The following is a 25,666-nucleotide window of genomic DNA, read 5'->3' as shown; positions in this document are numbered from 1 at the left end:
CGTCACGCCGAAGACCCGAGTTCGACGCCCGACATTGGGAAATTTTGTGAAGCAATTGTATGATTGATCATTTGTTAATTGTCATGCAACTTTGGGGAGATGCGTTCGTGGGGTCCGCGATACAATGTAATTGTTCGTTATTAGCATTCAAGGAGTAGGAGGTCCAGGCATCATCTTATGTAGTGTGTGTGTTACATGATGCTTGACTCTTGAGCTTCCGGGTAAGAATAGTTCTTCCAACCCATGCTTCTTGTAAGAGGCGACTATGCTTGTCGTAAGAGGCGACTAACGGGATCGGGTGGTCAGGCACGCTGACTTCGTTGATGCATGTCGTCGTATCCCAATTGCGTGGATCGATGCTCATAATGTCAATCACTGGATTGTCTGGTCCAGACTCGATTATTTACAGACCGCCGTCATATAGCTGGAATATTGTTGAGTGCGGTGTTAAACAACAAACAAACGGTTACCAATTGTTATAGTTTGATGATGCATAGACATATTTACTTCAATTTTTGTTTATATTGTTTTTATAATTTATTATTTTTAGTAGATTTGAAATTCTATCACAATTATATATCCATATGAATGGTCCCTCACCTGATTTAAGGAAAGTGATACTCTCACAATTAGTTTACCCACTGTCGGTAATTAATAAAATAAGAGGCCAGGTATCTAAACAGGTATCTATCTTACACCATTTCTGGCCCAAACAAAACATAGCGAAAGAAGTATAAATTCCAAAATGCAAATCCCTAAGAGTGACATGTGCACGTTGGCCAGTTACTTTGACATCGAAGGCGAAGGCAATGACGAAGTCAGTTACTCTAGATCTTTCACTACTACCATTACTGGGACAGAAGTGAAAATTAAGGTGACCTCTCGAAATAGTATCACCGAAGCCCATGTAGCTCAGAAAATGAAGTGTTCTCCTCCCTGGAAATTGTCAGAAATATTGAGTTACACTTCATTTGGGACACGAAAGCATGACTAGTTGTAGCCGACAAATACACGGACGCTGTCGATTAGGGACGCCGTCGGCCATACTGGTGTAAAAAAACCATCTTGACTTGACTTAAATTACTGTGTGTTTTAAATTTAAGGATATCTGTGGCCGGTAACGGATACCACCCCCGCACCTGACAACATTTCCTCCGTCGGAGCATGCCGTGTCCTGATATTTTTGCTTGACTGGACAACAAATTGTCTGATAAAATGTTGACCGGGACGTCCAATTTCGGAAACTCTGAATAAGTGACCGCATATCGATTAATACCGAGAAAAGGCTGCTTTTGCCGATGGAGTGTTACACGCGACGAATCATGGCAGTATCTGGTGTCTATTAGACGATGATCTCGCCTCAAACCATTATAGAATATTCTTCTTATTCAGTGTAATCGGAAACACATAACTGACATAGGTTACGAATCTTAATAAGCCGATTGTTGGTGTAACCTTAGTGCTGAATATGTCTTGCAGAGATCGCGTGTAAGCGAGATGGGTGTTATTTGACTGATCGAATTGCTGATGTTTTATGCTTCAATGGTGAACGTAATTTCAATTTAATCCTAACGCAGTGTTCTTGATACATGCTGACTTTTAATTTACGACTCCGGTTGCAGAAATCAACCTTGCCAAAATCAACGCAAGGATTGTCAGCTTAAAAGAAACTCCATCAGCTTCGAATTACAACGCTTAAATATCCAAAGGAATTCATCAAAAGAAATTGATTAATTATGTAATTGGATAGCGAAGAAAGGAGAATGTTATTTTTTAAAATCTGAACTTTAAGACTGAACCAAAACATGGAGTTGCGGTTTTAGTGCAGCACTTGATTGTCAGTCAACATTATGTTCTATGTAACATATGACAACCGCAAATATATCAACGAATTATCTGTAGCTGCTAGCATATAGTATCAATTTATTTCAGTTTACCGATGTGGTTGCATATTTTTCAATTAGGGTTCATTTTCGAAATTACCATATATGCATTTTGGGCGGTGGGGTAGCCTTGTGGTTAATGCGTTCGCTCGTCACGCCTAACACCCGGGTTAGATTCCCCACCAGTTCGGGGATCCGCCTCCGCGATATTGCTGGAATATTGTGAAAAGGGACAGAAAACCATCCATCTAATACCTATGGATATTTTACTGAAGGTCTAGTAAAACTCACATCTTGAATTTGGGGTTAATGTTGAATTACACCGAAGTCAACAATATTCCATGGCGACATGCAACAATAGAGCCTGGACGAGACTGAAAGCATGAGCAACAACCCTCCCCACGTCACATCATTGTAGTTCTTGTACCTTAATCTACACTTACAATAGTCGTACAACAAGGATTCGGGAATGCTATAAGGTGCGGAAAAAACTCACAGGGTGTCACGATCCACCATGTTGCGGAGATACTTACTGCGACTTTATTTGAAGATGTACGTTGTAGGATTACTATATAAATGTGTGTGCTCTTAAACCAGCCGCGACATCATATATAACGATAAAAAAAGGAGTATCACGAATCTACCGTTGCATCAGCTTTACACATAATATCACGATCTCTGTGTTTTGCCTTTGTCACGACACATGATATAAAGACCATAAACACCATAAACTTAACGAAACCTAACAATACAACAGTTAGCCGTTCGTACGCAATATCCCATCACGTCGCAATCGTAGTCTAAAACAAAATACCAACAAACTCTCTCTCTCTCGCTTCACCCCACCGGTATCATAATGAAAGACATGGTTTTATAACACTCGACGTCACGTGGGTAATCGAACGAATAATAACGGATTTATCCCAAGATCGAGAAGAGCCGAGTGGGAATAATTCAACCGTGCAATTCTATCGACACGCTTATTCGAAGTAATTTAGTTCGGGGTAACGAGATTTGTCTGTATACGAAACAAAACATGACATGATAGAACAGACGTATATAATACCCAATGTTGCCAACAGCATGTACAGAAACTATACAGGAGAACATTTGTATATTTGGTGTCTGAACATGACAATATGCTACGAATTCGTTAAAATCCAAGCTAATATAATTTTAAGAAACAAGCTCGAGGGCTCAGCTTGTAGATGTGTCTGGTCATCAAACACAATGGAACATGAAACATTGCAACACAGACCTCGCCTTACTGTCGAGTAAAATAGGAGTTCATCCACGAAACAATAACGTCAGAAATGCAACTATTGAATAAGCAGTTTAGACAGTTATTTCATAAAATGATGACTCAATTAATAACATAGTACGAAACATGATGACCTGTCCATATATTCTAAGTGACTGTATAACGTCCAGTTTTTGACATTTTCCGGCAACAGAAAAATGTATCCTTGAAACTCCGTCGAAAGCTGTCTGAAAACAACCAATACAGAAGAGGATTCAAGGCACTGTTGAGATAGAGCATTATGAATGTTATCGGTGGCAAGAGGCTGACATTTGGTCCCGGGAATACTTGCCAATAGTGAAGGAGAAGGCGCAAGTGATGTGGCAGAACGCAAATGGCAAACGTGGCAAGAACCGCCATAAGCAGCTTAATAACGCGACGTCTCGAGGACAGAGCCTTCCGGGAGCTCATCCGTGTGTTGCGAGGCCTCCTTACCGAGACCCGGCTCCGAATACTGTCCGTGTCTTCACTAAATGTCACTTCACTGTACATGTCCGTGGACACCTCCATCTTGAGCGAATTGGGCGTATCACGCTTGGAAAGTTTGGGTGATTGACGGGCTTGTGTGGAACGTCGGATTTGCCATGCGGACAGGGACCGACTTGTTGACAGGTGTGTCTTATTCTTTTCCTGCTTGTGTGCATGGCCTTTGTCGTTAGGAAGACAGTATCGAACTTTATTTGGAGAACGTCGACCATCATGACAGGAACTGCTGTTCGTACTTCCATTACGTAGGTTTGATTTTAAACCCTTTTCGTTTCTTGTCTCAGACGAAGAACTATTTTCCGTAACACCTGTATTACACGTTACCTTGGTCACTTCTTTATCGTCGAGATCACTGCTGTGACTGTCATTCAGCCGAACACAGGAACAAGGCTTCTTGTCACTGGCATGTTTGTCTTTCTTGTAGGAATCGCTCTCCTTTGATTGGACCAAAGCATTTTTACTTGTGGACCATAATGTTATCGAAATACGAGTGTACACAATCGCCATTACGCCTAGAGGAACCGTATACCAAAGAACAATGTTGACTGTCGCGAGAGCTCGCATTGTAAATATTGAAGCAGTATGGAAACAATATTCACTATATGTACCGTCGGATCCCCCCATTCCATGGATGTCGAATATGAATAATAATTGTACATTGGAGATGGAGGCAACTAGCCAGATGCAGACCTGGGCTATCTGAAGTCGAACGCTGGTGAAGAGTTGGCGTGATCGCAGGGGATGCATGATGGCGACGTAACGTTCAATGGCGATGACGGCGAGAAATAACATCGATGCCGTGTAGCTCATGTTCTGGACAAAGTAATAGATCTTGCACATTGCCTGAAAGAAGAACACACATAACCGTTTTAGACTTTTTAAAATTGTCATAAACAAATAGAACTGAACTTGTATAAGAACTAAGATCTGATTTTAATGAGTGAGTATGCATCTCTGATTAATCAGACTCATACCACATGCACATGAAAAGCGCTGGTTATGGTAGACCGTCATTTTTTTAAACATTATATGCGGATTTTTTTTTCTTTTTGACATTATTTTTCAACTACAATTTAACATTATGATCTAGACTATGTAGTTTTGAAGATTATACAACTGTGCACACAACACGTATCTTGTAAATTGTGTCATGGCAGGTTACGTGAAGTCGTTTTACGCGAACAATAAAACCCCACTAGCTAGGCACAAGATAAATTTAAATTTATTTTATTGAATCATAACTTTGTACAGGAGGTCACATTTTCTAAACGTCCTTTTCTTTCTGTTTGATTGGCATTCAACCACCCCACTAAACATAAATTGTCAATGCAAGAGAATAAATAACCAGTCTGGCATGAACTCCACATTGACCAAGAGGGTAAAGAGCATATGCTCCAGCAACCTTCACATTGACCATGAACTTAATCATATGCATCATGTCTCCTCCAACCAAGCTAGTGAAGAGGACCATCTCCATCACACTCCAGCCCAAACCCAGACCAGAATCCGCACACATCAGGATCACCATATCCTACATTGGGAAGACTTCAGATTAAATCAGCAGATTCCTCAAGCACGAAGCAGGCATCGATACAATCTTCACTCAACATTCCCTCCCACAAGCAACACCCCTAAGCAGTGATTTTGAAGATAAATTGTGATTGTGGTGACTCGTACATTGGTGAAACCTCCCAACATTAGGACTTCAATAAAAAGAAAACTCTCAGAAGCCACAGAATTCCTGTGATCAACAGCGATCAATGGTTTACATCTCGTCTGCCCATGAAGATCTAATCAAGCGACCTAATCAAGCAATCGACTCTTCTAAATTAGTATCCAATCAGCCTGTTATAACCTTTTAATCCTTATCTGGTTTCATTACCTGTGTGCTATTTGTTATTCACCCAATTATCTGTGTGCTTAGTGTTATCTGGTACCTGTTGTTATTATTAATCGGATGTTTATCACAACATATCGTGTATATATACCCCTCTTCACTTGGTTGTAGTCACTCCAGCCTCATAACGATGTAAGAATCTACATCGAAACGTCGCTAATGCAATAAACCAGAAGTTGTTATCAATAAGGTTTTATGTGGTCTTTAACACTTTGTTTGAAAGTAGGGGCTCAAAGATATTGTCTGTTGAATGTGTAACACAAAATACTCTACCATAGCTGTGTACATGCCTTCGGTGCTTACGACGCATTATGAATACATGCTTCATTATCAGGGCTAGGGTGGAATGGTGGACAAAGGGTGGCACATGTGCAGGGATGCGTTGCTGAACATGTCAAGACCCACTTCTGTTATCCTGGTATTTGTCATTGTCAGCACCATACCTGTGCTCCTGGATTTCAACCAAACGGTAAACATCTTCGACTTGTCACTTGTGTTTGTTGAGGTCCTCACAATATAACTGAAACGTCAGGATGTCATTGATCCAACTCACACATTCTAGCTCACCAATACCACAAGGGAACGCATGTCAAGGAATAATTCCTATAACGTCATCTAACTTGAAGACAATGTTTTTCTTGGATCTGGTATTTTCTATGTGCTGTATTATTTTACCTCATGTGTTGTCTTATCGTTTAGATATTAGACTAAACGCTAAGGGCAGAAGAGATTCAAAACTGTGGAATATATGCAAAATCAGATTCCATAGGCAAAATTGTGATGGATCACAGAAAATCGGTGATGACACCAGGTGTTCATGAAAAGGGTAAGCATGTCCTGCTCTAGCGTTATTCCCCGCTGCTCACACACTTTTCATAAAGTGAGGTGTGAACACTCCGTGTAAAGGCATTGGTTGGGATAGTATAGTTAAGGTGACAAGCGACATGTCATGTTTAGTCGGGGGGCACGGGTGGTCCAGTCGTCTAAGGCGCCGCGATTCGCTGTGCAGTGTTGCGTCCCTTGGGCGTGCCAGAAACATATGATTGTGGGTTCGAATCCCGGTTCGCTCCGATTATGTTTCTAGGTTTGTCAGCACCATGCCCGTGCTCGTGGGTTTCACCGAAGTGGTAAAGTCTTAGACCTGCATCACTTCGGGCTTTCCTCCCACATTAAGCCGCCGTGATGTAACTGGAATACTGTTAAAAGCGGCGTTAAATCCAACGCACTCACTCACATTCATGTTTAGTAAAGTCCTCTGATGCTTCACCACTTTGGTTGAAACGACCTGTATTGTCCTGACACATAAAGGATCATGATTAAGGGGAAGCTGAGATTCACCCCGCAGTCATATGATCCCTGCACAATTGGGAGATACAACTAGGAGCACGGCGGATTGCGGCATCGTACACGTCTTAGGCACTCCTGCGTCATCAGCCTGTATATAACCAAGTTGGGACCAGCAAAAAGGCTGTCCACAGAACGAGCACTGATCAAAGACATCGGCGCACGACAAGACGAAACCAGACAAGTTGAGAAGCCTTACCATATAAGATTCCTGTACTTAAATTCAAAACGTGAACACCAGAGGAAATCTTCAAAAACAAAATCCATTGGGCGAGAAAGGAAAAATAGTAATGATATTTTTATGTGGACACTTATAGGAATGGGCAGGTAATTAAGTTGGATCTTACAACCAGCAATAGGTTTTTATAGGCGTAATCTGGTCCCCATGGGATTTATTATATGCGGGGATAACCATTATTAAAACGTTAATAACAGTTATTTTACAGTGTTCCATGTCAACATTCCAGGGATGTAGTTACCAACAACAAAACCAATAGCACAAACGTACGATTCTCATCTCTCGTTTTCAATAACTAAGAAAAATATAACTCCTGATATGTCCCCAAACAGAAGTTAGCGCTCAAGGACTCTGTGTATCTCTCGTAAAAGGCGATCACACCCGACTAAATAGAATCCGGAGGTCAGACTCAGTGACTTGGTCATTTTACACCGACGTCGAGGGACGTTGATCAAACTATCATTTACTGGTCTGTCTGGTCGATACTCGATTATTAATAGGAAGACATCGGGTGGTTGGACAACAGCTGACATGGGTGTCAAACAACATTTAAACAAATCTGTTGTTGCCCCCCAAAAATTGTTTAGCTCCTAATTGCACAGAAAATATCTGCGTTTTTGAAGCAGAGAGCGAACAAATATCCTGTCTCCAACAAAAAAAACCCCATGCCCTCAAATATTAAATGCTGGGTCCCTAAGTATATTTCGCTGACTGTTTACATAACATTTCAGGACTCATTGAAATAAGCCTTTGGTGGTGAAACCTTGATTGAAAAGCTTAGTTGTTAGCAAAATGTGTCTTTCCGTGAAATTTAATGGTGCATATGCTAAAGGACCTAAGCAGACATGTAGACGCCATAAGTTGGAGGTGATGGTATAGAACTCGACATGAAGTGGCAATTCACGATTGGTGAATCGAAATCATCTCTTTTGTCGCACAGCTTGGTACTGCCATCACTTTGAATATCTATGTATAGATTCAGATTAGACACTGAATATGGTTTCTCCGTTGTTTCTTTGATTCCCAACTCTGGTGGAGAGATGAGGTGAAGGAACTCATCACACCATGCCCCATCGACGCATATCATTAACCTATTGGTTGACTGGCTCGACTGCCTAAAGATTGCCGCGTGTACCTGGGACACCGTCTGGTGTGGTTAAGATTACATATTTCGAGGATCGTGAATACTTGACGTGAGCGCTGATAAAGCTCAACCTTCAAATACTGATAGCCATACAGTTGTATCGTTTCATTTATGAACTGAAAAGTTTCAATACAGTAATCACCGTTATAACGAACTCGAAGGGACCACTAATTTTAGTTCGTAATAACCGTAGTTCGTTATAAGCATATTTACGACATTTATACAACAAATGGTCGGGACTGAAAAATAAGTTCGTTATATCAGTCAGTTCGTTATATGCATGTTCGTTATAACCGTAGTTTACTGTAAATACAAGCTTACGTGTATATAATGTTAATGGAACTTCAATAGCATAAGATTTCCTAGGAAATGTTGTAATACTTTTTTTTAATAGTTTTCAAACACTTCTTATGCATAGATAAAGGGAATGTAAAATAATAATAATTTTCGTCATTAGAATATTGGGCTTATATGTCGGAAGGATAGGAAGCTGGAACAAAGGTTTGTAGGTTTATTGCGATAAGGTGAGATGTTTCAAACAAACGTCTTTGAGTATCTCTACAGCGCTGTGACTTCCCTTAAGTAATAACTGAAAGCAATTACGAATAGACGAGCTTTTGAAATCGGATTTACAGTATCTCCAAGGGATGGTTAGAGATGTCGGGAAAATTGCCTTCACAAGTACTGCTCCCAAACTGAACCGTGTTGATAGTTTAATTACTGCATTAGTATCGGAGACGTGATGCTTTCCAGCTGACGGCAAAGACACATTCACATAACTCAAACGAGAAAGTGATACCTGGTATCATCAGTATTTGGGGCGTCGGTTAGCCTAGTGGTTAAAACGTTCGCTCGTCAAGCCGAAGACCCTGGTTCGATTCCAAACATGGGTACAATGCGTGAAGCCCATTTCTGGTTTCCCCCGTCGTGATGTTGCTGGAATATTTCTAAAAGCGGCGTAAAAACAAACTCACTCACTCACTCATCAGTATTTGATAATTCAAAAAATGCATTGGTATCGAAGATTCAACTACTGACTAGGACATATTCTCATTAGGTGCAGACACACATACTGAGGTTCTACTCCTGTTCTATCCCAATGCTGTAGAAGACACACACATATATTTCATAATGTAAACATATAAAGGAATACATAAGACAAACTATTCATACTGTCCAGTTTCATATAATGCTTTTTAGCAATAAAGTAAGTCGGTGAGTTAAAAGCTGGTATATGGTGTATCTTCAGGATGTCAACTTAAATGCATGCCACGAATGTGTAAATAACTCGATTCTGATTGTTAAATCAGAGGTATCAAATTACAATAACCACCTCTGATTGAAGAGGTGCGCGTTCGGTTACAAATTCAGTTTGGCGCAGATAAAATTACAGGTAACATAGTCCTTCACTGAAAACACAATTTGTTTATCTCCTAATTTCCTTCACTTCAGCACTACATTGACCATACTACAGGGACTTTCTGGCGTCAATTCCCCATATGGGGACGAAGTGTGAATCCCACTTTTGGTCTGTGCATTGGCTTCTAAGTGAGCTATAAATCCACCATGAGTAACGGCTTTCAAAACAACAGATGAAACACGACCAAACAAATTATGCCATTGTCTATGCCATTTACACTGAATATGATCATGTTGACATCTGTAATATCATAGAGTGAGAATAGGCAATTCACTTTTCTCGATACATATGCTTACTGAAGAAACATCATACGCGCCAGTGTTAATTGCTGTCCCATAATCCACACAGTAATGACATAAAATCACCTGATATAACTGTCTCCTGTAATTCTCACGCAGCCTATGGCGTTATCACTATCAATTTCCAGCGCTAAGTCATTATGATTAAATACGAGTGGAGAGTGTTAAAAGCTGTTAGATTGTAAAAAGGGTCTTATACCTGAGCATTAGTGCCTAAACACATATCTCCGGAGGCTGATTGTATCCCTTAACGTCACAACTGTACAAAAAAATAGGGCTGCTGTTGTTTGCTTATAACACCCCAGCTACGGCCAGCACTTGATGCCAAGAGTTAATTATCGCGTGGAGAAATGCAAGATATTGCTTTCCATACATGTATCTATGCAGCAAGTGCGCCTGCCTAATATTATTCACCGATGGTCTGGATGTTTTACCACTTCTTGGAATAGTAAAATAATGAACCTTTTGAAACCAGTATAATTGTACCCACTTACTGGAAATCAGATGGGGTGTTAAACGCTGTGTTAGGTGTATTAAAAACGTTTTATTTCAAGAGGATGCAGTTAATTGGCACACTTCGCTTTGGAATGATACGGTAATGTGAATGGAAATAAGTCACGTACCTACAGAAAATATAAGTGTACACCTTCTGTTGAATTCTATGTTAAAAATATTTTGTATAGAGACCACCGCCGTATTTTAGCCAAGTTTAGATGTGGAATTTTACCTCTGTTTGTTGAGACAGGAAGATATTCCAAGCCCCCTATACCACTATCGGAAAAGTTACGTAAATATTGCAATTGTGATTTGGTGGAAGATAAATGTCATGTTTTACTACAATGCAATTTTTATGAAGATTTACGGCATGATTTATATTGTGCATATAAAGAAAACAACCGTAATTTTTTATGTGATATGCGAAGAAGAGAAATTTATTTACTTAATGATTTATTTACCAAAAAAACGCTTTTTAACATGTTTAAGAGACGACAGTCGTCGCTATGATTATTAAATTACCTCTCTCTCTACCTATCCTTTCTTTTTCTTTCGTTGTTGATTCGAGGAGTTTGTTATTTATTCCTGTGAGTCTTCTGATTTCGTAGCTAAATTTCCCAAATCTCACATTATATATATTATATATTTCGTATTGTATATTGTATATATATATTGTATATAGTGTCTCATGAGCCAATATCTGGCTTTACGCACTCCAAACACCTTTTATCCTTTTACATCGATTTTGTATTGTACATGTTGTGCGTATGACACTTCAATCAACATTTTACTACTACTGTATGGAATGTGAGCAGTTACGTCTTAGCTGTTGGGGGGGGGGGGGGGGGGGGAGGATTGGCCCAGTCGTCTAATGCGCCGCGATTCGCTGTGCAGAGTTGCGTCCCTTGGGCACGCCAGAAACCTATGATTGTGGGTTCGAATCCCGGTTCGCCCCGATTATGTTTCTAGGTTTGTCAGCACCATACCCGTGCTTGTGGGTTTCACCGAAGTGGTAAACGTCTGAGACCTGCATCACTTCGGGCTTTCCTCCCACATTAAGCTGACCCGCCGCGATATAACTGGAATACTGTTAAAAGCGGCGTTAAACCCAACTCACTCACTCACTCACTTAACTGTTGTTTACATTGCTGAATGCGTACTGGATTAATATTATTAGCAGTTTTATCTGGACTTGAGTGAGTGAGTGAGTTCGAGGGTGTTGTTGCTTTTATTTCCTTATGTGGAATATCCTTACATCGAAACATCGCTCTTAATTGTAATAAAGAAGTTGTTCTTCCATAAATTATTATCCTTACTTAGTACTCCAACTTCTAAATGCCTATCAAAAAAGTTACTTATGTGGAGTGATATAAAGTTATATTAGTTGTATTAAATTATATTAAGTTATATTTAGATTTCTTTTCGCAGACTCTACTTATTCTACGGCGGCAGTTAAACAGTGAAGCATGTACCAACGTTATTATTACGGTGTGGATCATGACTGGAATGGATTCCGGTGTGTCGAGGTTATAATCCTGTTTTGATTACGTATTATCAACATTTTGTACAGTAACAAATATCGAAACGTTAAGAAAATAGACATTTTGAAACACCATTGGCATAGTACTTACACGTCCAAGACGCCACTTCGGTGAGAGGTTGACGGAAAGGTTTGGTATGATACACAAGATGCCTACAAGAAAGTCAGCCACTGCTAGGTTGGCCAGGAAGAAATTAGTCCGTGTTCTCATCCTCTTGTTCTTGATGATGACGATCAGTACTGTCACATTCCCTGAAACAAACACGTGAGTTTAGAGCGGGAATAATCACTTCTTCGAACAGGATGTCTTAGCATGCTCCGTATAATATTTACATTTACGATATTAGTGAAACCAAATAGCACTTTTATGACGCTGACAGATCAAGGATAATAATCGGCGTGACCAGACATACACTGAGGCAGAACAGTGAGTAAATAGAATCATTGGGCCATCCCTTTGAGACACGAGATCAGATTGTGTGCGTGCGTGCCTGCGTGCCTGCGTGCTTGCGTGCGTGCAGCATAAAAACGTTCGCTTCATATATTGTATACATGACATGTGTGGGAATACCGGGTATCAAAAGGCCCCACGTAAACCACGCTTGTCAAAATATTCGACAAAAAACATCATCTTCTGGTCTGACTTGGGGATTTTAAAATCAGATGCATGTTAGCATACTGTAAATACGTAGCTCACGGCTCTCATGTTTCATTCCTAAATTAATCTATACCCGGAATTCTATGCATCAGTGTGTTCTCAAACACGGAAGTAGGTTTCTATAAACTGATATTAGCGAATTAAGTGTAATTATAGCAGCACTTCCGACACGATGCCATACCGGCTTATCAATTTTTATTTGACTTATTCGGCTTAACAAACATGCCTTGGCTAAACTTGTTTGGTCAAAACTTGGGCACGCCACTAATCCTTTTTTTAAGCACTGACAGAATTAAGAAGTGAAAAAAACCCATTTATTAAGTCAGTGGATATCTGGCACCCACCTTCCTGAAGTAAACCCCAAAAGGAAGCAAGCAATTCTTTGCGTGGCAGCAATGTGCTAGTCAAATGTCAATGAAAATATACTAAATCTGCATTCGATCGAATAGTTCGCAGAGCACGCCATTTCACAATTATGCGGCGCGTATGATTTAGCCATTTATACCAGTCGCACAGTCTCCCCATTCTTCAATGTCTTAAAAATTCTGTGCGTCTCGGTCTTTAGAAAATCAAAACAAATTTTAGAAACTGACAAATCCCATTGTGAAATCCAATGTTCTATCAAAATGTCAAACGCATCCTGAAATCAGGTTGATAGTTGATGGGTAATATCGATCCATATTCCACGTAAGGAAAATATTGTTCATCCATTGTTCATTATGAAATAGATGTAAGGACTAAATGCATTTATTAGGTTCTAAAATGTAACCATCGGTTTTGACAGCAAAAGGACATAATGCTTTAAGAGCTAAACTGTGTCTTTCTCAGTCCAGAAGTAGAACATGATGTTCAGTATATCATCAGATTTAAGATTCCCGGTAAATGATTGTGTTTGTCAGCATCTTGGAGGTCATTAGATACAGTGCCTATGAATGTGTAGTCAAGTATCGTTTCTTGGTTATATACCCCACGTCCTGCATCAGACTCACTGTCTCAAACGTCACTGCGCTGTTTACAGTGGCTAGCAAAGCATACAGCGCGTCTGACATGTTTTCCACTGGATAGTGATTACACCTAAAGGAGATTAAGATGCCTGGGATTTGTGAATATTTAATGGTTTATCAAAGTGTCCCATATTTTCGCAGACTTATTTTAGTCTTTGAACAATATAACCTTTGTAACTTGACGTATCTATAATCTCATCTCTGGTCGAAAATTGACAGCGAAGGACAATGATTGATGGCTTTGGACGTGCATTAGACCACAAAATAGCCTTGTAATTGTGCTTGTCAAATGGGGTTGAAATCCTCTTAAGGGAGAAAATGTTTCCGGCGATCTTACGCATGAGGGTAGTCGTTACGTTGTCTGGATGTGGGACACGTACACCATGGAAACACACAGTGTAATTCATAGTATAGTACCAACAAGGTGTACACTATATGCTGTAAAGTGTAAAGGTAAAAAATATAAAAGCGATGCCAAATGTCAGACGAATCACAGTTTATGAATACGGATTTTGTCAAATTACTAAACTCAGCCATGAAAACGTACATAGGCTCCCAAGGGTCTCCTCAGAAAGGCATATAGTTCATTCAGTACACCAGTACTGGGGGACCAGTTGTTATCATTTCTATCTGAGTAAGTGATTAGCTTACTCGCGCCCACAAGTCTGTATTACAGTCACAATGTCAATCAATATAATATCTTCTCGAATTTGCTATTTGTGTATTGTATTGGAAAATGTCAGTCAGAGGATCATCAATTATGAACACAGACTGTAGGTACATATATAGCTCACACGTCCACTTACCCTTACATTGGTATTAAGGTACCCACCGTCCGCATCCTATAATTACAGTGTGCTAAGACCTCATGATCAGTCACATGTACACACACGTCAATCCCAGAACTAACGAGATTTCTAGACGTATAAACACACGACAGCTGGAGATATTGCTGTGACAAAGCCATTTGCCTAATGGTTTGCGAAGAAACTCCACAAATTACCATTTGAATTCGGTCGTAAACAGCATGTAACAAGACAAAAATAGTACTAATAAATGGCATTATCTTAGTCATGGTGAGTTAGTCAGTCGAAACCGACATCCACGATATATCCCATCTACTTTCTGTAGAAATAACACTTTCTGTTGAAAAATATCAAATTGTTAAGAGCGTTTACATGTTAATATTTTATATATTTTCTGCCTGTTGTGTTTATGGTGTAATCCAGAAAATGTGTTGAAATTAATAAAAGAGGCTGGCATTTAGGATTGTAGAGATTCCTTTCATGGTTAAATTCTCTGAACGCCTACTGTTTTTTTTTTAAACGAACATTTTTATAGAAGTATAATCTAATATTGTGGGCGGTTGGATGTCGAGTCCTTGTAAGATCTTGAAAATCATGGGAAAAAAAGAATTTGCCCTCCATGGGATAATATTAGTTGATGTCATTATGACCGAGAGCTGCAGGACGCACACGGGACATGACACAGACAATGATGCCAACGACAGTCAACTAATAACTAGCGTATTCTAACATTACCAAGCATTGCCTGCCTAATTATACGAGATCCCAATGAGACGTCGACTCTCCAGAGTTCATAGGCATTTAAGATGTTACGTCTTTACAATAAGTGATGCTTTATTGTACAGGAAGGAATATACTATGAGGGGAATTTACTACGTGAGTCTTTGGAAACGTGATGGCTGGGTCTCATTACACTGTTTTCAGACGTGGGGAGTCTTGAACTGTTCAATTTATTGGCGCGGAGATATGTGAAATAAAAGTTGTGTGTATTTCATGGCCTTTAAGGGCAAAGAATGACAGGACACCCGCCCCTTGGAAAGAGTGAAATACTTTGATCTCAACAGACAACAACGTTAGAACGTTATGATGTATTTCTTCTCACAACGGTTCTGCCACTTGGCAGTTGTTGAAACGCCAATAAATTCCGACCATGAGCAGAACATCGAAGAGTTCCAAAGAAAGAGCTAATTTATTGCCTTAGGCACATTTACACCAAAGCTAAACGGACCGTAGTGTATGTCTAAAACACGAAAGACCGTCTGACTAATTCCGACAAATATCAAATCAATACATCGATTGAATTATCGCCAAGCTTGCAGGAAGTCATCTATAACATAATACAGACGGTATTCCCAGTGAGGCTGGACGTCTCTACAATGTATGTCTAATGATTATATTTGATAAAATCGATAAAGGAAAGATACCAACTGATGGTAGTCGTGTTACATTATTCATGTTACATACGGCTTCACTTGATGTCGTCAATAGGAATTATATTTGAAAGTGATATTTTAATAGTCTCAGTTCAAATTACCACAGTTTTTTAACATACTACATCGTTTGAATACTGTATAAATATATCATACCTCCATGTCACATGTTTTCGAGATTCACGGGTACCTCTTTTCGAGCCCATAAACACGTAATCTCGGTAGACGCTTCAAAGCCCACTAAAGACCTCAATGTATTCGCCACTTGCCGCTGAAGTTATGTTACAAATTAAGCTACACTAGGTATCATATTCAACAAGTAATGAAAACATACCTCTAACTTACTTACTTTTTCACTAATGCACATCTTAATCAAACTTAATTTTGCATCAGAACAATCGAATGCACCAATGATTTATCGGCTGCTGTTTGTAAGCATCCTGTTTGTAATGTCATGTGTCTGATCTTTTTGTGCAACTATTTTTTAAATAATCTTTTATGTAATGGAGGGGCTGGAAACCACGTGACGATGACAAGATGGCGCCTGAACGACTTGTTTTGCTGTGCACTTTGAAGACATGGTCATTTGACCATCGAAGTGTTGACCGCCTCCGTGGTCTAGTAGTACAGGGTCACACCAAAAGACGTTAAAAGATGGTAATCTATCTATCTATCTATCTATCTATCTATCTATCTATCTATAGTGGCTAAAACAAGGACTGGTCAGCACGGAGTCAGTATACTGTGTCTGAGTTGGGTATTCATGCGATTTAGCACTATGAAATCGGCATTAGTCCGGACAAGTACAATCACACCCATCCACACGCACGTGCATGCACGCGGCTGTATAAATGCAATAATCTTGGACGCGACGTTAAATCCTATTTCACCTCACCTCACCACCAAATATTCTCAAAAGTAAGGCTATAAATTTAGTGTGAGAGGATTGTTATTAAATATGTTATCAGAAATACTTCTTACGGGCTCGAAAAAACAGGATGCGAGGATCCTATACACTGATGTCGATAGTCTGATTATTGATTACGTTTTTATACAAATAATTAAGTTACTGGGTAAACCCATCACATAAATAAACGGCGACAAAAACATTATTGAATCGTATTGAGTAAATTTAAATCATTTACATTAAATGCTGGCTCAATGAGATACAAAGAGGCAGCTCATTTAATAAGTCTTAGATTAGAATGGGGACACCTATGTCTTCATGTATATATGTACATACATGTATACCGCAGTTTAATCATTCGTCCAAGACACTGGAATTCACTGTGAAGAGTTCATCCTTGAGGCGGGCCAGAATGAATCAGAGAAATGACAGATTATAACCCTTTGAGTGTCTAAAACAAATAGATGTCTTCGAGGTTTCACACCATATGAAGCTGACACGCCATGATATAATTCAAATACGGTTGAAAGACAGGTCTAACCAACATACTCACGCGTCTTCATCTATATGTAAATTTTCAGTCCTCCCATTATTTGCGTTGCAATATTCCTTATATTTAGAATAATGATTTTAGACAGTTGAAGTGACCTTTGTATTGTGTTAGTTTAAGTGGTGATAGATAACTGAAACTTGAGATCACAAATTAATCACACAGTTATATGTGCCTTAGGATGCCTTAATGACCAAGGAGCAAACTGAGTGAGTGTGTGAGTTTTACGCCGCTTTTAGCAATATTCCAGCAACATCACGGCGGGGGACACCAGACATGGGCTTCACACATTGTACCCATGAAGGGCCTTCGGCGTGACGAGCAAACCCTAACTACTGCTTCCCAACCGCCTCAGGAGCATGGTAGCCATCATTATAAAATAGGTGACAGTAAACACTGATGAAGGTAGCTTACACAGGCAGGCTACTATCGAGGCGACTTTGTTCTTGTTTCCCGAAAATGCCACGTGAACCTATAAGGTATCATTGTATCATATAGCATAATGTTTCAATACTTTCTGCGAAGTCTTTAAGGTGTAATGCTGTATGCAATCAGCTTCCCCGGTTATGTTCATGAATAAGAAATGAAGTGATTAACAGATCCATTTACAGTGACCGTATCATCCTCCCCCATCACCATTTATCATTCCCCTCCCGGATTTGTCCCACACTGGAAATACCCAGACTTCCATAAATTAACACTGGAATGGTTAACCCCATTCAGTTGTTGGGGGATGGATTCTCATAGCCGAATATAAATATTTACAACACCTATTATGCAATACATCAAACTGACATAGCGGAACTCCCTGATACACTTTGGAACAAATGTTTTGTCTTGAAACAATATATAATTCTCTATAATGTTCTTAGCTTTGTTTTTTTACGAGGAATAAAGATTACTTCACAACAAAAACAACCCTTACATTTTGGACAGTTTTTAATGAAATTGTTGAGTTTTTGTTCGGTTTCTTTTCGGTGATGGAAGACAACAATGGATTTCCCGGAATATATTGTAATAACTGTGCGCTAAAACTACAGTTATAACTATCTTTTATAACTGTACATGTACTATACTGATATAATGATGCTCAACTAATGTGTATACATTGTTCATTACTTTGTTTTGTGTAACAGTCCGTGAACAACAGCGGAAAGAGGGGTAGTAGATACACCCATAACAATTGTTTAAAGGGAAGTGACTGGTGGCAGGTAGCACTAATTAGAGAATATCGATCGATATACAACCACACAATACGAGGGACACAAGAACTGAGGCTTATTTGAAAAAGATGTAATGATTCATTAACAATCCCGTTAAGATCCTAGTTAGAACCGGTCTTCTAGCAACCAACGCTTGTCGTAAGGACGTCTGACAGGCTCGCTGACTTGCATGTCATCGTATTCGAAACATTTCCTGAATATTGCTGAATGTGGCGTTAAACCAAAACAATAAACGGAAACAAACCATTCATTGACCACCTTAGTTAGATATTTCATTAATGTTGCTACAAATATGAAAGGAAACTGACACAATTCAGGCTTGATCGAATGTCCATGACGTAACTGACGGTTGTTATGTTATCTGTAGCGCACATTACAATCACTACAACCTCCACCATTGCATTGTTTGTTACAGATATAACGGGAACAATACTTTTTAGACGCATAATGTAGCCCTCGTTAATGTAAATTCTTCTTTCAAGTCAAAATAGGGAATTGCATCGGACATAGGTTTTGTCACTGATGCCTCAAATTTGGAAACATCCTCCACATGTCTCCCATAGAGCATTTTGAAAGTTTCTCTGAGTCATGTGGTAACCGTGATCTAACAACTTTTGAGTCGTATAGTGTTCTTCCTAGATGTAGCATGCTCGATTACACCTCAGAAGTTGTTGAATGTAAACATCGAAGGCCGGAGCTGCATGAATATTGCTCGACATATTGGAAAGACGAAGTCATCCCTCTTGTCATACAGTCTTGTCGTGTTTTGTTTGCATAGATCTAAATATGAAACAGATGAGGCTAAAATTGCCTTCTTTCGACTTTGCGAATCCGAGCAGAAATTCCGATTCTTATGCATAAAGAAACATATCCGCAAGAGTGAGTGAGTGAGTGGATGAGTTTAGTTTAACGCCGCTTTTAACAGTATTCCAGTTATATCGCGGCGGGTCAGCTTAATGTGGGAGGAAAGCCCGAAGTGATTCAGGTTTCAGACGTTTATCACTTCGGTGAAACCCACGAGCACGGGTATGGTGCTGACAAACCTAGAAACATAATCGGGGCGAACCGGGATTCGAACCCACAATCATAGGTTTCTGGCGTGCCCAAGGGACGCAACTCTGCACAGCGAATCGCGGCGCCTTAGACGACTGGGCCACCTGTGCCCCCATATCCGCAAGAAGGAGGCCACCTGGTGCCCATGGGAATGCCTACTACCTGCGTAAAAGTCTTCCCCAAAATTATACATAGATGTTATCAAAGAGGAAGTACAGCATCTCTCATATTGTATTCTTCAGGTGGCATTTGCATTCATTTTGACATATTGTCCAATCTCATTAAAATCAGATCTAAGTTGCCGCTAAACAAAGATCTGAAGACATCCCGTTACGACCCTTTCGCGAACTTTGACCGACCAGTGACATGACTAACAAGAAGTCGACACAAGCCAATTAGAAAGCAGCTTTCTCGAGCTTCACGGCACTCGTTTCAACCTGGCGACTTCCATTTCAGGCTAAATATGTTGACTCAGTTCTCCATTAACATTTTTAAAACTGAAGAAACGAACATTCCGGAATGCCAAATCTATGGTTGAGATTGTGTGGCAGTGCTTCCCACGTACTGTGCAACCTTCCAATGTTTATCCCACAGAAGCAAGAGATAGACGATAATTTTGACGGAATCAGTCGTACGGGCCGAAATTGTCGTTCGGATTACCCCGTGTTAACGTTTTCGAGGTTGCATGATTAGAAAACACATTCCGACTGTCACTTTTATGATCTGGTAAGCGACGCGTTGATAGGTCGAATGAAAGGTCGTTCTGACGTGATCCGTAATGGGATATCCTCAGATTTTTGTTTAGCGATAGCGAAAACTAAGATCTGATTTTAATGAGATTGACATATTGTCCTGAACCTCTGAAGATAGATATGTGACTGTATCTGTGGTCATCACGTTTTGGGGACAGAGGTCCCATGGAACAAGGAATGAAGTTTGTTTGTGGGATTTTGAAAACCCATGCTCATGATATAGTCGGAATCGTACAATGGACTCTGCTTTTAGTTGAGATTTCTTATGATTATGAGTTCGTCTTAGTCATAGTGAATCACGAAGGTTCGTGCATACTGATATTTAATTTGTAAATTCTGACATTATGTTGGCATTAAAGTGCATGTAATTATAAGTACAAGATAGAAAATGTACGTATTCTAAGTTGTTAGCTCACAGCGAATGGGTTTCTCAATAAAAACGAAGATAGCCAGGAAATGGATTTTTATGACAACAGTTTTCTTTATTGAACGACAGCTATTTATGACCGAGAAGAAGTAACTATTGTATTTAGAATATAACATGTTTCTTTGCAAAATTCTTTGAAAACGTTGGTTCTTTGAAAACACGCTTTACCTTGAAAGATAAAATACATGTAATGACCCAGGTACACTTGAATTTATCAATCAATCAACAAAGGAAAGGAGCCGACAGGTGTATTTTCATGATTGATATCTGAGATTGAGAATGACAGCCATGTAGAATCATGTACATACTAATTAGTTTCTTCATCATTCCAGACGCTCTGAAGACGTTGATGAAGTTCCAGCGAGCTGCCAAGTGGGCGCATCACAGTTTCTGCGATCACATTGAGATTACTGTTTGAATCACTGTTATTAGAGGCTTTACTTGAGCTCTCCATTCCGTACGCTTGAAGAACCCCAGCATTGAAGAGTACCGTGAGGAGATTGTGATTGTGCTAGAAACCTTGAGGAAAGTGTTCCGTTTTGGTTGCAGACCAACTACCTTCAAGAAAAAAAGGATTTGCACAGCAAATGAAAAATGACCCCTAATCGTTTTTTTCAGGAAGTACACTTAGATCCGACGTTTTGCTGAGTGATGAGAGATCGATTGTGTTGGTTTAGAAAATTACTTTTATTCAAACGGTGATTTACTTCATATGTTGATTGACAAGGGTCAGAGAAATCTGCAGTGCGTGTTAATCTTGTCTCTCAGAATTAGTTTCGGGGGAGGTTCTTGTCGCTCTTGAAGCTGTTGCGAATCATTAATCACAACGATCCTACAAAACAGGCGACAGCGGACAGTCGAGATACATTTTGTATTGGGAAGGCTTTCGGTAGATTTATATGAAGAGTGTGTACTTAAGAACAGTGCTAAGATATATATGTTATCTCCTTCAATTTGTTTCATTGATGTTGACGTTCGTAATAATGATATGTTGGACATATGAGTGGGTGAATAAGTGAGTGAGTAAGGTTAGCACTGCTTCGATGTATCAGATATATCACAGCGTGTGAGTTTAAAGAAGGAGGGAATCCCGAAGTGATATAGTTTACCGCAGTGAAACCCTTGGGTATCGTGCCGACAAACATAGAAACGTAATGGGATTCGAACCCCAGATCATAGGTTTTTGGCGTGCCCAGGGGACGCTCTGCACAGCGAATTGCGGCGCCGCAGACGTCTAGGCCACCACTGTCCCAACTCACCAGCGAAATCTGTCGGATCAAGTCGGATCAAGATGTGTTCATGTAACTGATCTGTTAAGAGGTAATGTATCTGTGTGTCAACGCAGCCATGCTGACATTTGCAAGGGACATGAAGAATAATTACATAGCCATCTTAATCAGCATCAGGAGACATATAGGTGGTATACATTGAAGTGGCAGTTTCCTAATTAACACGACAAATGAGTGGCAAAACACTGGAAATAACGTCTGCAACCGGGCGTCGCTATTCACTTCATTACCACCAATCCCATCAAATTCGATAGGCGTATAAGCATCATCCATTATTTATTGCACATTAGAACTTGTTTACCGGAAACCGATTCAATGCATTCCGATACTCGATTTTTTGACAACATTAACAAATAAAATATATGCGAATGGGAATTTTTTGTCAATGTGAACCAAATTTTTACATTTCTACATTCGGATTCTTCATTCTGACATCTTAAAGTTGTAAATGTAAATGTCAAATATCCTTTTACCTGACGGTTGAAGATATACTCAGTCACATATCAGACATCTTCTTGTTTTGTTTTGAAGGGATGTATTTTGTCAAACATGTACATCGATGGATGTAGGTGTTCATTTCACCCGATATGCTTAATATGTACATAGACAACTTTTGAAGATCAGCCAATCGGATGGCCTGTATTTGTTCTAATGTTTGAATGATTTGAAAGAAAAAATATTTCTAAAAAATGAATTTATATTACCTCATTTTATTAGCTCATGAATTTATATTAACAAAATTGCTAAAAGTGCCTTCGGTAAAACGGATTGTGTCTTTTTACGGTCGTACAGATAAAGACATCGGACTTGGTATTATCGTGTGAGGGCAAAACTGAACGGATGGGGTCTGAATAATTCTGTAAATGAAAGCGTGAATAGTTGTACGTGTGCATGATATATGCATGGTAAAGTATGTGTCTGATTGGAATGAACTGTTATACAAGGCTGGCGGAAGAACGGGTGGTAATACATTACGTACGTATAGAATGTTTAAAGATGTGTATGGGTGTGAAAGTTATGTAAGTATGTATATGCCTCGTTCTTACCGCTCTGCCTTCTTCAAATTTACATCAGGTACTGCTCCTCTAAAGTTGGAAAGAGGCAGATATACGAATATGAATGTGAATGAAAGAGAGTGTTTTCAGTGTTTTAAGGAACGTATTGAGGATGAATGTTCTGTATTGCTGGATTGCCCTGTGCACGATGATTTGCGTGAAAGTTTATACGAAAAGATCAGTTTTAGCTATCCAAACTTTCTAGAGTTATGCAATACTGATGAACTTATTTTACTTTTTAAACATTATGTATATGTTACAGCCAAAACCCGCTTTTTAATTCTCCAACGAAGAAAACATATTTTATATGGCTAGTGACGGGTATTTTTTTTCTATACCTCTTTTACACTAAGATATTTATGCTGTATACACTGTGATATATTTCAAGTCTCTCATAACCCTTAACGGATGGCTCACTTATGTGTCCTGTTACATGTATCTATGTTAATATTTTTGTGAGGTGGGACTCACTTATGTGTCCTGTTATATGTATCTATGTATCTAAGTTGCACATTCTACCCAATCCACAAAGGATTGGCCGAGGGCGCGCCGTTAAGGTGAATGGTCTTTGCAAACCCCCTCTGGATCCTCCAGTGAATTATACACAGATACTACATAACAACGCAACGACTTTCTATCACTATAAATTCGCAAGAAACGCATGGTTTGAGACATCAAATCAGCTTCATTGTTTGGTTTTGGTTGTACAATTAAGTTGTCACCAGTTTTGAAAAACTACATGCGATACTTCTCAAAAACAAGAATCATTCCTGATAGGTGCGTACCCGTTTTCTCTCTCTCTCTCTCTCTCTCTCTCTCTCTCTCTCTCTCTCTCTCTCTCTCTCTCTCTCTCTCACACACACACACACACACAGTAATACGATGGCTTTTGTCGTGGTAATGTTTCAAAAGAAAGCAGGTGTATTTCGGCAGCAACGTTCCACCCCGCCGAGGTATGACGAAACGCGGTCAACGTCGTTTCATTAAAGAGCCATATCTAGATAAAAGCGTCAAAACCCTTTTCCATATTCATAAGAAATATCTAATCGAATATATCATGAACATGTTAATGAATCGCTATCAATACTGATGATGACATGTATTCGCGAAAAGGTAAGCGTATCCTGCCCCATCGGTTGCACCCGTCACAAACACATACAAAGGCAAGTAATTTTTTCACCTAAAACAACACGGGCACATATGGTATAAGTCAAAATAGGGAATTGCATTGGACATCATTTTTGTCTCTGATGCGTCAAATTTGCATATGACCTCCACATGTCTACCATAAAACGTTTTGAAAGATATACTGAAGCCTTGAATGTTGTAACCTTCACCCAACAACTTCTGAGCGTCGTCAGACGCTTTGTGAAATATTGGAAGAAAGAGCATGCTCGATTGTAGCTCAATAGTTGTGAAAGATGTGTGAACACCAAAGGCTGGAGCGTTACGAATTGTGCTCGGCATTAAGGGAAAGTTGACTACTGAAAAATTGAAGTCATCCCTCTTGTCATACAGTCTTGTGGAGCGCGTTTTATCACTCTGACTTGATCTCTCCTTTATTTCAAGCTCAGGTGGGTAAATCAATGGAAGTTAATTGGCTATTTGATGGTTATTGAACTATATAGGATCATCTATACACCCCAATATATATGGTATAACACATTTCCCTTACTGACGTTGCTGTTGTCCGGATTAAGTTTAACAACGTAATCGACACATTAATGGTAGTTAGTTGAATGTGTATCTCATCACCACCTTCATTTGAAGAACATAATTGAAAGAGGGGATAAACTGTAACAGCGTCCACTGAATTACTGGCCTTAATTATGTAAAGGTTACCATGGAGCCGTTTTCAAGGAAAGGTCTGACGCTGAAAGCCCTGACCTTTATTACTTGCCATATCAGTACTGAGGCCATGTGGCATTGGTCCTGTCACAATGTCGCGAAGTGGAAAATCCCTGAAGGATATAATGTGAACACAGATTTGTACTAGATTCCTGAAATTAAACCCTGTTCTGCCTTCAAAGAAGATTTCAACCACCACGAGGGAGATACAAGACAAAGTGTCAACAATCCAGTTAAATATGATTTAAGCTTAGGACCGGGAATATTCTAGTGTGTGTACTTACTATGATCATATGCTGCACGTTATAATAACTGTATTTTGTACTTTAACAGTCGTAATTTACATTCATAACATGTTTTAGCATATGCATGAACTGCAGGTCTTAGACTTTTACCACCTTGGTGAATCCTACGAGCACAGGTATGGTGAAAAACCTAGAAACATAATCAGGGCGAACCGGGATTCAAACACATGGACGTATGATTTGTGGTGCGTGAGGGACGCGCTCTGCAAAGTGAATTCCGGAGCCTTAAACGACTGGATCCACAGAAGGAATATTATCAGAATCCTTGCTGGGCATAATGCTCTACCATTCAGAGACACATTTTTTGCGGTAT

The 25,666-nt window shown here is 39.6% G+C and overlaps 1 protein-coding gene across 1 annotated transcript in view; it reads right to left on the bottom strand.

Moving 5' to 3' along the window:
* Positions 1 to 3,291: 3,291 nt before the first annotated feature.
* The window catches only part of LOC139480332 (trissin receptor-like), a 56,877-nt gene continuing 34,502 nt past the window's right edge, over positions 3,292 to 25,666 (bottom strand). The window contains exons 3-4 of the mRNA XM_071263394.1: positions 12,138 to 12,298; positions 3,292 to 4,512 (exon numbers count right to left, since the gene is read on the bottom strand). Coding sequence (XP_071119495.1) covers positions 3,292 to 4,512; positions 12,138 to 12,298 — 1,382 coding nt within the window. The remainder of the gene's footprint in view (positions 4,513 to 12,137; positions 12,299 to 25,666) is intronic.

Source organism: Haliotis cracherodii, unplaced genomic scaffold (assembly GCF_022045235.1).
Source record: "Haliotis cracherodii isolate W230 unplaced genomic scaffold, xgHalCrac1.p SCAF_4, whole genome shotgun sequence".
Taxonomy (NCBI): Eukaryota; Metazoa; Mollusca; class Gastropoda; order Lepetellida; family Haliotidae; genus Haliotis; species Haliotis cracherodii.
Note: the sequence above shows the minus strand (reverse complement) of the source record. Positions and strands in the feature narration are given on the sequence as shown.